The sequence below is a fragment of the Nyctereutes procyonoides genome, unplaced genomic scaffold (genome assembly GCF_905146905.1).
Source record: "Nyctereutes procyonoides isolate TBG_1078 unplaced genomic scaffold, NYPRO_anot_genome, whole genome shotgun sequence".
Taxonomy (NCBI): domain Eukaryota; kingdom Metazoa; phylum Chordata; class Mammalia; order Carnivora; family Canidae; genus Nyctereutes; species Nyctereutes procyonoides.
Genome location: NW_026575047.1, coordinates 53,686,863 through 53,700,751, shown reverse-complemented (window position 1 = coordinate 53,700,751; position 13,889 = coordinate 53,686,863). Strand labels below are relative to the sequence as shown.

General features: G+C 52.1%; 1 protein-coding gene across 3 annotated transcripts in view; it reads left to right on the top strand.

Annotated features, from left to right (window-relative positions):
• Positions 1-13,889, top strand: part of APBA2 (amyloid beta precursor protein binding family A member 2) — a 245,534-nt gene that overhangs the window by 218,864 nt on the left and 12,781 nt on the right. For 2 of the 3 annotated variants that reach the window (XM_055326656.1, XM_055326655.1), the window contains exons 6-10: positions 2,738-2,883; positions 3,904-3,939; positions 6,981-7,067; positions 9,462-9,647; positions 13,074-13,253. In XM_055326656.1, the coding sequence (XP_055182631.1) occupies positions 2,738-2,883; positions 3,904-3,939; positions 6,981-7,067; positions 9,462-9,647; positions 13,074-13,253 (635 nt within the window). The remainder of the gene's footprint in view (positions 1-2,737; positions 2,884-3,903; positions 3,940-6,980; positions 7,068-9,461; positions 9,648-13,073; positions 13,254-13,889) is intronic. The other variant, XM_055326657.1, reaches the window with a different exon arrangement.

The window sequence follows — 13,889 nt, the reverse complement described above, 5'->3', positions numbered from 1 at the left end:
CAGCAGGGGGAGTGGTCTGTGGGTAGGAGATTCCCGTCTTAGTCCAGCCGCTATAACAAAGCACCAGAGACTGGGGAGTTGATAAACAACATACAGTTATTTCTCATACTTGTGGAGGACAGAGTCCCAGGCCGGGACACCCACATGGTTGGATTCCAGTGACAGCCCCCCTCGGGGTTACAGACGGCCTTCTCTCTGTGTCCACATGTGGCAGGAAGCAGGCAGGGGGTCCCTGCTATAAGCAGGCAGAGGGTCCCTGCTGTAAGGGCACTGATCCCATTCCTGAGAGTCCCACCCTCCTGGCCTCCCAGATCACCTCCCAGAGGTCATACTTCTCATACCATCGCAGTGGGGGTTAGAGCTTTGACACAGGACTTTAGGAGGGACATGAACAGTCTGTTGCAGTTCACATGGGCCAATTGAAGGCTGTCCTCATGTCCAGGGTGGAGTGAGAGTGTGGTGGCTGAACCCGAGGAAGGTAGACACAGGATTGGTGTGGTAGCAAAGTGGACAGCACTTGGGGATGGGTTGGATTCAGGGGTGAAGGTCTGTGTAGCTGGGAAGGTGGTGGTGTCTGAGATGAGGAGCCAGGTTCAGTGCCCAGATTGAGGTGGAGGAGGATCCAGGCTTTGCTTTGGGCTGTTTAGTATGTGGGTTTGGGGTTCAGAGAACTAAGTACCCATCATCATCACCAAGTTCCCAGATTGTGAGCATTCAGTGGCCCCATGGGGGAGGCCAAGCCTGCAGGGAGCCAAGAAGGAACAGCCAGAGAGGGAGGAAGAGACTGAGTGACTGACCAGCTAGGAAGATGTATCTCAGGAGGGGGGGGGCCATGGTGACCTGGTGACCACCAGGCGCCATGGACATGAAGGCACTGAGGTGATAACACATGATGTTATCATTGGCGGCGTGGGAGCAGGGAGCTAACAGCGAGGTGGGGATGTGCTGGGGAAGGGGTGCCAGCCAAATAGGCAGTTCTTTCTGGACATTTGCCTTCTGGAAGGAGGAGGGAGGGGGCCCCACTGGAGTCAGGGATGTGGTGAAGGAGGCTTTTGAACCTGCTTGGAGATGCTGGAGGATATTTTAAAGCCAGGGGAAGACCCAACTGATATAGGACTTGGTCCAGAGAGGGATGGGATAGCAGGTGATTCTTGGTCCCTAGGGGGGACCTACCACTGCACAGAACAGTAGGATGGAGGCCTGCTCAGACAGACACCTGCCACATGGGGTGTGAAGGTGATGCTCTGCAGGTACAGCCAAGGGAGGGGCAGCTGGAAGTTCAAGAAAATGAGGAAAAATATGACATGGTGCTTGCAAGAGGAGAGGGGGCACCTCTCAGAAGAACCTTTCAGGCTGGCCAACAAGTTTTGAGGACATCCTGGCCCATGAATTTGTAATGAATCAACCTGCCTTGTTGGGTGACTCCAGCTCTTTCTAGCTGCAGGCACCTGGTAACAGGTGGTTGGCATTGCACCACTTCCCTGGGGCTGACAGGTGGGGCATGGGGCAGGGAGTTGAGGGTTCTGGGCTCATGTTATGGAACTGGTAGACAGCAGCATCCAAGCTAGGCAAGTTGATGCTTTTAGAAGCAGAATGAGTCAGAGGTGAGAATATAGAACATCTGGCTGAGGGGAGGGATCAGGAGGGGACTGCTGGCCGTGAGGACCAGGGAGCCACAGGACCATTAGCCCTGTGGGCACTGGACAGAGGAGGAGCCTGAGAGCCTGAGCCAAGGTCTCTCAGAAGGAGGGTCTGGCCAGAGGTGGGCCGGGAGAGGGAAGAAGCAGTGACATGGTGGGGGAGGTGGTGGGTCTCAGAGGAAGGCCGAGTGATGGTCCACAGGTTACAGATGATGGACCCTGGCCCAAATTCTCCAGCCACCCAGTTTCATGTATAAAGTTTTATTGGAGCACAGTGGTGCCTACTCATAGAACAGATTGCTTGTGCCTGCTCTTGATCTGTGGATGCAGAGGTGACTAATTGCACACAGACCCAAAGCCCAAGAGATTTTCCATCTAGCCCCTCGCAGAAAAGATTCGCTCATCTTCCCTACTGCTGCCTGCCCGGGCCAGGAGCCACTAGCCATGTGCAACTATTTCCATGTAGATTAATTTGATTTCATAAGATTTAAAAACTCATTTCCTCTTGTGAGAGCCACAGTTCAAGCACTCAAAAACCACATGTGGCTAGTGGTTCCCCTATTAAACGGCACCAAGATAGAACATTCTATATTCTGGCAGAGAGTCCCATCAACAGCACTGATCTAGAGGCAGCAGGTGGAGGTGTGTGGGATGGAGGGGGGACCCCACCTGGTGTGTGATGGGACCAGACCCCTGCAGCAGAGCAGTGGAGGAAGAGGCCCCAGAAGAACTGGAGTGTAGCGGGTCCTGAGTTTGGAGGGCTCTGGGGTGGCATGGGAATGGTGCCTAGTTTGGGAAAGTGCATCCCTGGGGTTGCAACACATGGTTGTCACCTTGGAGACTGAGGTGCCCTGAGTGACAGCTGCCCGAGGTCCAGGAGGTGTCCTTCTGAGCCATGCATGTGGACTTTTCTGGCCTGGGTGTTGGTTTTGTGTAGGTACTTGCACCATGCACTGCCATGCAGCAAGGAGGGAAGCAGACCGGCCTCCCTCTGCAGGCTGCAGGTGGGCGGTAGGTCAGCCCTCTTCTTATGTTCCCCTGTCCCTGAGGCCGTGTTCCTTTGTCCTCTGGGAAGATCCCAACTGTGCCCTCTTTAGTTCCAGGGCCCTGTGAACCAGAAGACCTCATTGATGGGATCATCTTTGCTGCCAACTATCTGGGGTCCACGCAGCTGCTCTCGGAACGTAACCCTTCCAAAAACATCAGAATGATGCAGGCACAGGAGGCCGTCAGCCGGGTCAAGGTACTGGTGGGCTCAGTGGAGCCCTGGTTCACTTTGTTGGGGGTGGCGGGATGCTGGAGTGGGAGAGAGGGACCCCAAAGCCCTCCACACAGAGCAGGAAGGCCTGGGGTGTCTGGCGAGGCCAAGGGCAGCATTGGCCTGTCTGGAAGAATGCCATGGCAGGGCTGGGGGGCAGATGCAGCTGGCTCCTTCATGAGGAAACACCACTCGGCCCCTGGAACAGTTTTTAAAGGATGACTGTTCCACAGCATTCCACTCATAAAACATGTTGGGATGCATTCCCCAGTCATATTTTGATGATATGTGTATTGTTGGCACCACGGTGCTCTCAGAAAGTGGAAACAAAGAAATCTCATGTCATTTGAATTCATGACCTCGAGGAAAACTCTGCCACACATGCGGCTCTGGGTACATCCTGAGTTGCCTGGTTGTGAAAGGTGGGTGCATCTGGGCAGGGGGTGGATAAGGCCAAGTCAGCAAAACTAATGGGGTGGGGAGGGCAGGGCGTGGTGGTCCGAGGAGGTGCCCCCTTTGGGCAGGACGGGGTCTGTAGATGCTGCAAGCCCCCGTGGGATGAGAAACCACATCAGGGGTCTCACCAGTGTCCTTACCGTGCACTGACCTTCTTTATGGAGGTGCAGGAGCCTGGGCATGAGCCTATGGTGGACAGGGGAAGAGAAGTGCAGAGCCCTGGGCCCTCCTGCCCCAGACCCCAGTCCTGATCCTCTGCGGGCAGCGTCTTTTATCCCCGGTGTTGCCCTCATAGATCTGGACGGTTGTTGGTGATGTGCAACGCTCAGCGGACAGGTGCTAAGGGTTCTGGTTCTCGTGGCCAGCGTGAACACTCCCTAAAGTGACGACCACCCACCTGTCCTGCCTCTGGGCGGGGGAGCTTCCTCTAAGGGCCAGGCCATAGGGCTGGGGTATTGGCAACAAGACCGAAATAATGTGGCTGCCCTACCTTCTTTTCCCTTTCTTTCTTCTTTTATCTGTTTTTTTCTTCTCTTACATGCGGCTCAGAGGATGCAAAAGGCTGCTAAAATCAAGAAAAAAGCGGTGTGTGGGGCTGAGGGGTTTGCCTGTGTTTCTGTCCCGTGCAGTCTGGGGGATGGTCCTGTTGGTGAGAGCACACATCACGTGGCAAACAGCTTTTTCCTCTTCCGTTGGCAGATATATAGTAGGCTTTTGAACGAAACCGCAGATGCTTTTTTTTTTTTTAACTTTTAACCGCCCACTCACAGAAGAACCTCATCATTGCCCTTTTTATAAGTCTCTTGGGTAGTCTCTCCTGTGCTAGAACGTGGTTAATGCCTCGATGTTAGTTTCACGCAGACATTTCTACGTGTGGCATTTGATACGACCATGTGACGCATTATTGCTTAGGCCTCCTGCACAAAGTTCATTAAATTGTTCTGATATTTAAAGACTTGTTAAGCTGATTTACTAAATCAGGATGAGAAGAAGGTCAGTTTGCCCATGGGATGCGTTCCTCACTGGGAGGAGTTGCTGCGGGGCATCTGGGTGGTTCATTTGGTTAAGCATCCGACTCTTGATTCCAGTTCGGGTCTTGATCTCAGGTTCCTAGTTCTGGCCTCAAATTGGGCTCCACGCCCAATGTGGAGTATACTTAAAAAAAGGGGGTGGGGGAAGAGTTTCTGGAGCAGGAACCAACTTAAAAAAAAAAATCAAGTTGACCTCCAGTCATTTGTTTGTAAACCTGGTCATTTTGTAAATGCCAGGTCTTCCCGATACAGAAAACCTCAAATGCTTGGTGTTGGAAGGCACTGATTTGGTGCAGGCTTGGTGCTTAAACAGCAAGAGATTTAATCTTCCATTCCTCTCCTAGAACACCATTTTCTGGCTGCTTGGCCAGAGAAGCCCATCTGGGCGCTCCCTTTCTCTTGCAGTGAGACTGCACTCCCTGTGGTATTTGCTCTTTGCCCAGTGCTTTCTCCTTGGATTCCTTGAGCTGGCGGAGATGGAGGAACTCACCCAACTCCCTCTACCCTAATGGCTTTCTGCTGGGTGCCTCCAGGCAGTGTAGATGGGCCTGGCTTCGCAGACCTGTAGTGAGGCTATGCTTCCCTGTAAGGGAGAGGGCCCCCTTGCCTGCAGTTTGCTCAGCGTACCCCTGGGCTGCACAAGCTCTGCGCAGCTATAGCAAGGCTCTCTCGTCCATGGCAGCTTGGTCCTCCAGGGTTGCCATCCAAAGAGCCCAAGGGGGCTGGAGCAGGAGGATTCAGCTCAAAACAGCCTCTGCAGCCTGCTGAGGCCCGCCATCTGCCAGTTATATCCATAGAGAGTTATTCTTCCCTTCAGGCAGGGAAATGTCCAGGATCATTGCGGAGGGCCCCCTTCCTGGTCTGTTCACACTTGGCCAGGCGGGTCCTGATAGGACAGTGCTTCATGAGCCTGGGACCAGGAGTAAGTAGCATCCCCCACACAGCTAACCCACAGCCCACTGGTGGCTATGGGCCCCCCCCCCCGCCCCCGCATCCACAACATGCCCACCCTGTTGTCTGGTGGCCCTCTGTTGGATTCCTGCTATTGGCACTCTCACTTTCTTCCAGCAGAGAGGATGACAGGGCAAGCTTTGCTGTTTCCTGTTAATGACCAGGTTTTGCCTTCATCCATTCACCCTTGGTTTGAACTCATTCAGCTCCACATTTGTCCCTCTTCTCCAAGCAAGTGTACAGCACTCAAATGTCCTCCAAAAATTGTCACTAAAACCAAGTCCACCTGCAATTAACTTCCTTCCTTCCTTCCTTCCTTCCTTCCTTCCTTCCTTCCTTCCTTCCCTCCTTCCTTCCTTCTTCTTTTTTCTTCTTTTTTCTTTTCTTTTCTTTCTTTTCTTTTTTCTTTTTTGCTTCTGGCCCAATCTACTTTTTTCAGCAAGAGGGGTTTGAGGAACAGTCCCATAATATGTACCATTTAAAAGCATGTGGACATAGAATATAACCTGGTTTCTCAAATCAGAAAAAGTAGTTCTTCCACATCCCTGCGGAACTATTTTCAAGTGGATTGTTTGGAACTCTCTTCTCTTTAAGATCAGTTAAAGGCAGTGTCACCTCATGGTGGGCTAAAAGCCCAGAAGACCTTTCCCCCTGAACACTGGTCTAAAATCCAAATTTATCAAGGGCTCTCTGCAACTCCCAATTTCTTGAGGAGTTTTCAGCAGAGGGATTTTCGATTTTTTAGTGAGGAATTAAATCACAGTTTCTGCTCTTTTGAAGTGGAAGATATGCCTCTGTAGGCTCCCAGTGACCATAAAGAATTACTTACCTCAGTGGCTAAGCCGAAAGAATTTGTATTTCATTGCCACTGTGCAGTAGTAATTAGGATTCCCACTGATATAAAAACCAATGAAAGACTGTCCTGGTTTAGAGCAAACCCTGAATAAATAGTTCACTCAGCTTCTAGAACATTCCATGTACACATAAGTAATGGCCATATGACAAACATACTCCAAGATCTGACAAAACAGGGGTGTTTGTGTCACAGCTTCTGGTTTCTCCTGCGTTGCTAGGAGGGCAGCACTGAGTCCAGTTGAGGTCTTGTTTCCCTTACCGGTTTTTGGAAGATCAGCATTAAGCCTGCTGGGGGTTGACATAACTGGGACTATTTAAATCAGAAGAGGATGCTGACAATCTAATCCAACTTCTTTGAAAATGTCTTCTGCATTTCCTGGGGATATTTGGAATCCCAAATCCGAGGAACGTATGTAGCCTGAGTACACAGACTCTGTGCCTTTGCCGAGTTTGATAAGGGTTGGCAGGCAGGCATACTTTTTAGGGAATGGAGGGGGTGCGCTTTGGATGCTGGGACCCAAGACCCCAGGTGTCCAGCCCCCCTCCATGCTCAGGCTTCCGGAAGCTGTCTCCTCCCTCCTTCTTCACGCCTTGTGCAAACTGCCTTTAGAACTCACTTCGCTACAGATTGCGCTGGAAGACAGCATGCAATTTAGATTTCCCTTAGCTGCTCCAAGCTAGAGTAGCATTTCCCTCTAGGGGCACTCAGGGTCATTAGTAAAATTGTCAGGCCTTTGTTCAAATTAGTTTTTTTTTTTATTTGTGACAGTATCCACTGTCTTTTCTTAGAATTCGGAGGGGGATGCCCAGACCCTGACTGAGGTGGATCTCTTCATCTCCACCCAGAGGATCAAGGTCTTAAATGCGGACACACAGGTAAGTGTTTTAAAGACCATTGTTTAAAATCAGGTAATTCAACCCCTAGCTTCCCTCCTCGGGGACCAGAGGAGAACAAGGTCTGGCTGCAGGAGAACTTTCCCTCTGGGATGAGCTGAACGGCTGTCCTCCCCAAGGATGGTTGCTCCGGACCCTGAGTCTTGGATGGGTTGAGTAAGCTGCAGGGAGCCGAGGAGCACCAGGCTAGGAAGAGACAAGGATGTGGTATAGGTCTGTTTCAGCTGAGATTAAGTAGGCAAAATGACAGGGAAAGAAAACAGGGAGTTAGAAGCTGTGTGTGTGCTCACCATCAGGATTCTAGGAGGGCCTTCCTGAAACCTCTGCATGCCAGGCCTGGGGGATGGAACGGGAGGGTGGAAATCCTGTGTGAGCTCTGGGCCCTCTGAGTGGGTGGTGCTCCAGCGGGGTGGCAGGGGATGCTGTCTTAAGATTTTCTACCTGTAAACCATGTGCCATGTGGCCAGCTTCTGCTCATTTCTCCTGGGTCTTAATCTGCTGCTGGTGGAGAAGACAGATTGTGAGGAGCAAGTGAACCATGCAAGATATAAAGGCCTGAAGCTGAGGAGAAAGAGGGCAGAGGTCAAGGGTATGGGGCAGATGGAAGGAGGAATTGGGAAGACCTCAGGCAGTGCCATGTGCTGGAGGTTTGCTGAGTGAGAGGGAAGCCCCACATTCCCTGGGACTAGATCCCCCTATGGGCTGTTTGAGGGCCAAGATGCCCGGGGAATGACCCCTTTGCTTCTTTGTCATCAGCCAGTCATTTTGTATGGTGACACTCCAGATGTGTGGATACCCTGTTCCCCAGCACCTGCTTTGCCTGCAGGTTTCAGCACCCAGTGAGTGTCTTGCTTGAGTTAGTTCCAACATTGGAAGTGCAGAATGCTGATTTTCTACTTAGGCCACACTCTCCACTTTTATGATCAGATCTTTCCCCACACAGAAGACCTTTTGTTTCTTTCTCTTTCTTTTCACTGTGGACTGGTGGATTTTTTTTTTAAGCTTGTGCTTTAATCATTATCCTCATTATTCTTTTTGATTCGGCCAGAGACCTTTAATCTGTGTCCTGTGTGATTTTGACATCTTCCCCTTAGTCTTTGATCATGTCCTTGCTTTCTGAAGTGGTGAGGTGTTCTGAGCTCTCCTTAGGCTGCTCCTGCCCCAGACCTGGAATTGCCTGTTACTTCGAGGAGGCACACACAGTTCCCTTTAGTGGGGAATGGTACTACGGAAATAAAGACCTGGGTGCTGGCCATACTCACTGTTGCAGGGGGGTCATAGGTCCTGGACCCTTGCAATGAAGAGAACTAGACAGCATATGTATTTTAAGAAGCCCAGAGTTCCTCCTTGTACCTGTGAGGAAGGTGGCTCTGCCCTGGTCATGTGGCCAGAAATCAGGAAATGCCAAAAAGCTGCCCTTGACAGTTCTCTTCCAAGTCCCCTTCCTGAAAAGTGGCTCTTGTGGTTGGAAACCACCCCCGTAGCCTTGGCCAGAAAACAGATCAACTCCTGGAGGACAGACAAGGAATAATACGTGCTGTAAAAATGGATTCTGTGATAAAGAAAGGGGGCTTCAGGGGTTGCAGCAGCAGCCAATTTTCTTTTGTGGAAAAGGCACAAAGGCATAAAAGACCAGCTGATTAGTTTCTCAGAGCCTTTGTATGCAGCCTTGTTAGGTAGGGGTCATAGGCAAGACACTCAGTGGAGATTCCTGTCAGACAACAAAAGCCTTCAAGGGTAATGGACCTGCCAGGAGCCGAGGGAATTGAATAGCTCCAGAGGCCCGTCAATCAGTCACGGGAGCTGCCTCAGTGTCCCCTGACCAGGGCCCATGCTGCTTGGGATCCCGGAAGAACCCATCTGTGGAAACAGTTGGCCTCGAAGCCTTCCTCATCTGCTAGGGAGAAGCACATGCCTTGCAGGGAAGGGACCCTTCTCCAGAGCTACAGACTGCCTCTGATCCAGTGGGGACGGGTGTCATCACCTGCCAGTGTTCCTGTCTTCCTTCCACTCTGACATGTGCCTCTGAGAAGTGGGAGGGTGCTGTAGAGCAAAGTCAGATTTACCTTGGCACTGTTTGCTAGAGCACCAATTCTCAACTGGGATGATTTTGTCTCCCACAGGGACATTTGGCAAAGGCTAGAAATATTTTTGGCTGTCACAACTTAGGAAGGGGGCAATGCTACCCGCATCTAGTGGGTAGAGGCCAGGGCTGCTGCTAACCATCCTACAGAGTCCAGGACAGCCCTTCGCGATAAAGAATGACCCACCCCACACATCATTCTCATCAAGGCTGAGGAATCCCAAACCTGAGAGTTTTTACTAGTGGGTTCTTCCTAACATTTCCTAACATGGACCCGCCCCCCCTCCTGACAGGAGACCATGATGGACCACGCCTTGCGCACCATCTCCTACATAGCAGACATTGGAAACATCGTGGTGCTGATGGCCAGGCGCCGCATGCCCCGGTCAGCCTCTCAGGACTGCATTGAGACCACCCCTGGAGCCCAAGAGGGGAAGAAGCAGTACAAGATGATCTGCCATGTGTTCGAGTCCGAGGACGTAAGTGACCACGCAGGCATGCCAGCTCTCCCATTGGCCCGACTTCCCAAGGGCTCTGGCATCCCCGGCTCTTTGGGGACCCTGTCTCAGGTAGAGAAGTCCTGTGCACCGTCAGTGATGTTTCCAGGGGAATCAGTGGGGTTGTTTTATAACACTCAAGAGTTTGCAGAGACAGTGAACGCAGTTTCACTTCACTTTGTGAGGTAAGTTCCTTTAGGGCAGTTGATAAATTGAACTATAGTTAAATAGGCTTGGGGCGCTATCTGCAGAAATCCTTTAACACAACCTTTTTTCTCCTAAAGCAAAATACTCCCTGGCTTGTCTGTGGTTAGGTGCACATTTTCAGATGCCAGGCTTGTGTATGGGGAGGCGACATCTGTGCCCGAGGAGCAGTTCTGCTTTTGCTCATGGCTATTTCACATTGTAATTCTGGAGTTTATGATAATTCTCACTAAGAGACCACGAAGCCTTTGGCCCTTTCCTGCAGTGGGATAAGAGCATCTTTCCCAGCCCGGAATTGGGAGAAAGGGATCAGGGAGGGGGTTGGGGGCAAGAGGTGAACACTGGGGACAGCGGCCCAGGTCTCTCTCCTGCCCCCTGGCGGGCAGATCTTGTGGCTGTTGCCAAAGTATAATTTTTAAAAAGCAGTTTCTTCCGTGGATACTTGGAAAGGGGCATTCTTGTTCTAGGTGAACTTGCAGGTCAGGGACCTGAAGCAGAAGGAACTGGCCCCCAGACTTTTATATTTGAAGACAGGGCTGAGGGGTGGAGGCAGTCCTCTTTTTGCTAAAAAGTTGAAGTCATCTAGAAGTGCTTTGAAGTGATGGTCTGTTGATTGGAGAAGAAATTTAAACGCAAGCCCACTGGTGCACACAGGTTCTTTTCACCACAATGCAGTGATCTGTGGGCACCTGGATGGAGACATCTGTGTGATTCAGGGCCTAAGGATATCTTAGAGACCAGGTTGGGGGAGATGGGCCCTTGGAAGGGCTGTGAGTGAAGGGCAGGGTAAAGCCATTGGCACAGGGTGAGCAGAAAAGTCATAATGGGGAGGCATAATGGGGATCTGAAATGCCAGCCCCAGGGATGGCTGGGGACCGTGGGTTAGAGTTGGGGGTGCTGCTGTCAGGGGTGCTGACCATGGTGCTGACCCTGGTGTTCTCAGTGCAGGGGGCAGATAAGGCTGAAGGCAGGCCGAAGTGGGCGTGAGTGGGACTCTAAGTGGTCCTCAAAGGAGTGAGGGAAGGATCCACCCGGTGGAGTGTGGGGGGACACTCAGCATCTGCCCAGAGCATAGCATCTGGATGGTGGCTCCCTCCAGGGGGCTGTGGGGGACAAGTAAGGGATTTGAGGGTCTGATGACAGCGGAATGGAACACCTGGAAGGTGGCATTACAGATACCAAGGCTCTTTCTGAGACTCAGTTTCCCTCTATAAAATGGAGCTGAGGCCCTGCAGGGCTGAGGCCAGGGTAGAAGAGCCACACAGGTAATAATACCAAACAGGAGTGATAGCCTCCTCACCTCCTGCAGGAGGCCAACTCTGAGCACCAAGCTGCCAATGCCAGCTCCTCTCTGAGCCCCCTGCACTCCCACCTGTCTGCATGGGGCTTCTGGCCTCACAGCATTGAGCATCCACAGGTCCTTGCTGTGACCTGGGGAGCAGGGAAGCCCCTTGTCTGCAGCTCCCCATGGGCTCCCCCAGACCAGCTGGGAAAGACACCAGGACACAGGCGGCTGGGGAAATAGGAGACTGCCATCAGCAGTCAGTGAGGAGATGCCAAGGGCTCCTGGATTGCACCCAGAGGAACCCTGGCAGAGTAGGGCACCCTGGCAGAACCCTAGACAGAGTTCCAGAGTGTTGGACAGTACTGCCAGGCTATCCATGCAGCAGTGGAGGGACTGATACTCCCAGAACCCTTCCCTGCCAGGGGACCACAGTCAGGTGGGGACAGACCTGGAGGCCTGGGAGTAGATGGCGGCAAGCCCTGGGATGTCCCAGGCTCCCATCCCCACCACCCTCAGCCTCTACCTTCTTTTGGCCTCTTCCCCAGGCCTGACTCCTAGCTTCAAACAGAGCCCTGGCTGCTGGTTTCCAGTGCACCATCTCTGGGTTCCCCACCCTCCACTCCACACCTGTCCAGGTCAGGGTGTCACCTGGCCATCTCTGGCCAGTCCACCCTGAGCAGTGCTGCCAAAATGCCAAGATACTGGTCTTAGGAGTGAGCAGGGCTTATTTCTGCCAAGTATATATCAGCCTGTCCCTCATGTAAACTGTTCTGGGCCCAGTGTGGGAGGGCAGTTCAATCTAGAATCCATACCTATTTCAGGAAAGCCACGCTCTGGCTCTGCCTTTATTATCTGGCCCCGCCCGCTTTGTTACAGAGGCATGTTCATTTGTAGCACTTAAATATGCAGTACGTAGGAGGAAGGGATTTAGCATTTAGGTCAAATCCTTTGTTTTCACCATTTTCTGGTCTTTAGCTTTGCTGGGGGCAGCCATGCAGAAGGCCCATTTGGTGGCCTGTGGGAGGCAGGTGGAGGCTCCTGCAGTCAGGGCTGGGTGAGGGAAGGCACTGCTGGGGGCCAAGCCCCTGGAAGCCCCCATTGTTCTTGGTGGCCACACTGTTGCCAGTGCTTGGTGTCCCTCCAGGAGCTCAGGGCCTTAGCTCTTGCCACCCTGCAGTCCCCTGTCTGCACACTGGCTGGTGATGGGCAAAGCCTGGCAGTAACTTTTCCATGTCCAAGACTCTGCAGTGTCAGAAATTCATTAATGTCCATGCAGACAGTTCCCTGCAGTAGAAAGAAGTACTCTGCTCTGTGGAGTCTGTGCTGGGGTCCCCAGGTCTTGTACTTCTGACCTGCCTCAGCTGAGAACAGCCACAACTCCCCACAAGAACAGCTGGACACATACCCTGTCTCCCCCGTTGTCATTGGGTTTTGTTGCTACAGAGACATAAATGTTGGGGAAGCAACTAAGAGTCTCTGTGACCCTCCTCAGAGAACACACCTCAGGTCGATTTTTGCAATAAGATGGGTGGAAAGGAAACCTGGTAAAGTCATTTAAAGCCACAAAAGTAGGATATTTAGCAAATAATTTGTGATATTCCCCAACTTTATTTGGAATGGTGCTTTGTCCTGGGTGGTCCAGGATGTAAATGGCTCAGATGGGAACAGCCAGGACTGAGCCCAGATGGGGATGAGGCAGCAGAGAGGCTTGGCCCATGGCAGGCGACTAAACGGTGCAGGTGGTAAGACGTCTGTCACCGGATGAGAGCCTGTAGCTTCTCTCTTGCTCATTGAGCCCAGGCAAGGGCCCAGTCCAGGCTTATGTGTGTGCCCTGCAGCCAGCCCGCGGCCCCTCCTCTCCAGGCTGCGTGGTGCCTGTGCTTCTGTGCTGGTCTCTAGTGGCTTCTCCCTGCCTGCAGGCCCAGCTGATCGCACAGTCCATCGGCCAGGCCTTCAGTGTGGCTTACCAGGAGTTCCTGCGGGCCAACGGCATAAATCCCGAAGACCTGAGCCAGAAAGAGTACAGTGACATCATCAACACCCAGGAGATGTACAACGATGACCTCATCCACTTCTCCAACTCCGAGAACTGCAAGGAGGTGAGCCACATGCACCCTGGGTGGGCCACGGGGATGCCATGGGGATGCCACCATGCTGTAGTAGCCTCTGCCACCCATGCTGAGCTCCTGCAGAGCCAGAGCTGCCTGGTGATGCCCCAGAGCAGCTCTTGGTGAGAGGAGAGTGAGCCCTCCAAGGGCCCTCGCACACAAATCCACATCCTCACAGCAGAATGAAGGGCGGTACATTTGCTCCTGCCTTGAGAGCTGAGCACTTGTGTGTGAAATGAGGTGGTGTTGTAACAAAGGAACTGATTACGATCTGTCTTAATGACCTTGAAAATGTGCCTTTTAATGCTGCTATTATCATTTACTGGAGCTCAGCACCCAGGAGGTGTTTCTGAAAAGGATATGAGAAGCATCTTTAAGATCGGGGAGCTTGGGTGTGCTGCCCAGGGGAGTTTCAAAGCTGCCAGTGGTGGAGGCCCTCCCTCACATGGTTCAGTGTGTGCTGCTCAGGGATCTTGAGAAAGTCCTCTGTGTCCTAACATGGGAGCAGATACCCTGGGGACCACCCATACCCTGACTAGTTGTAAAGAAGTAAAGGAAGGAATAATCAGACTGCTTGTTGAATGAATGAATGAATGAATGAATGAATGAATGAATGATCCTGGCTTC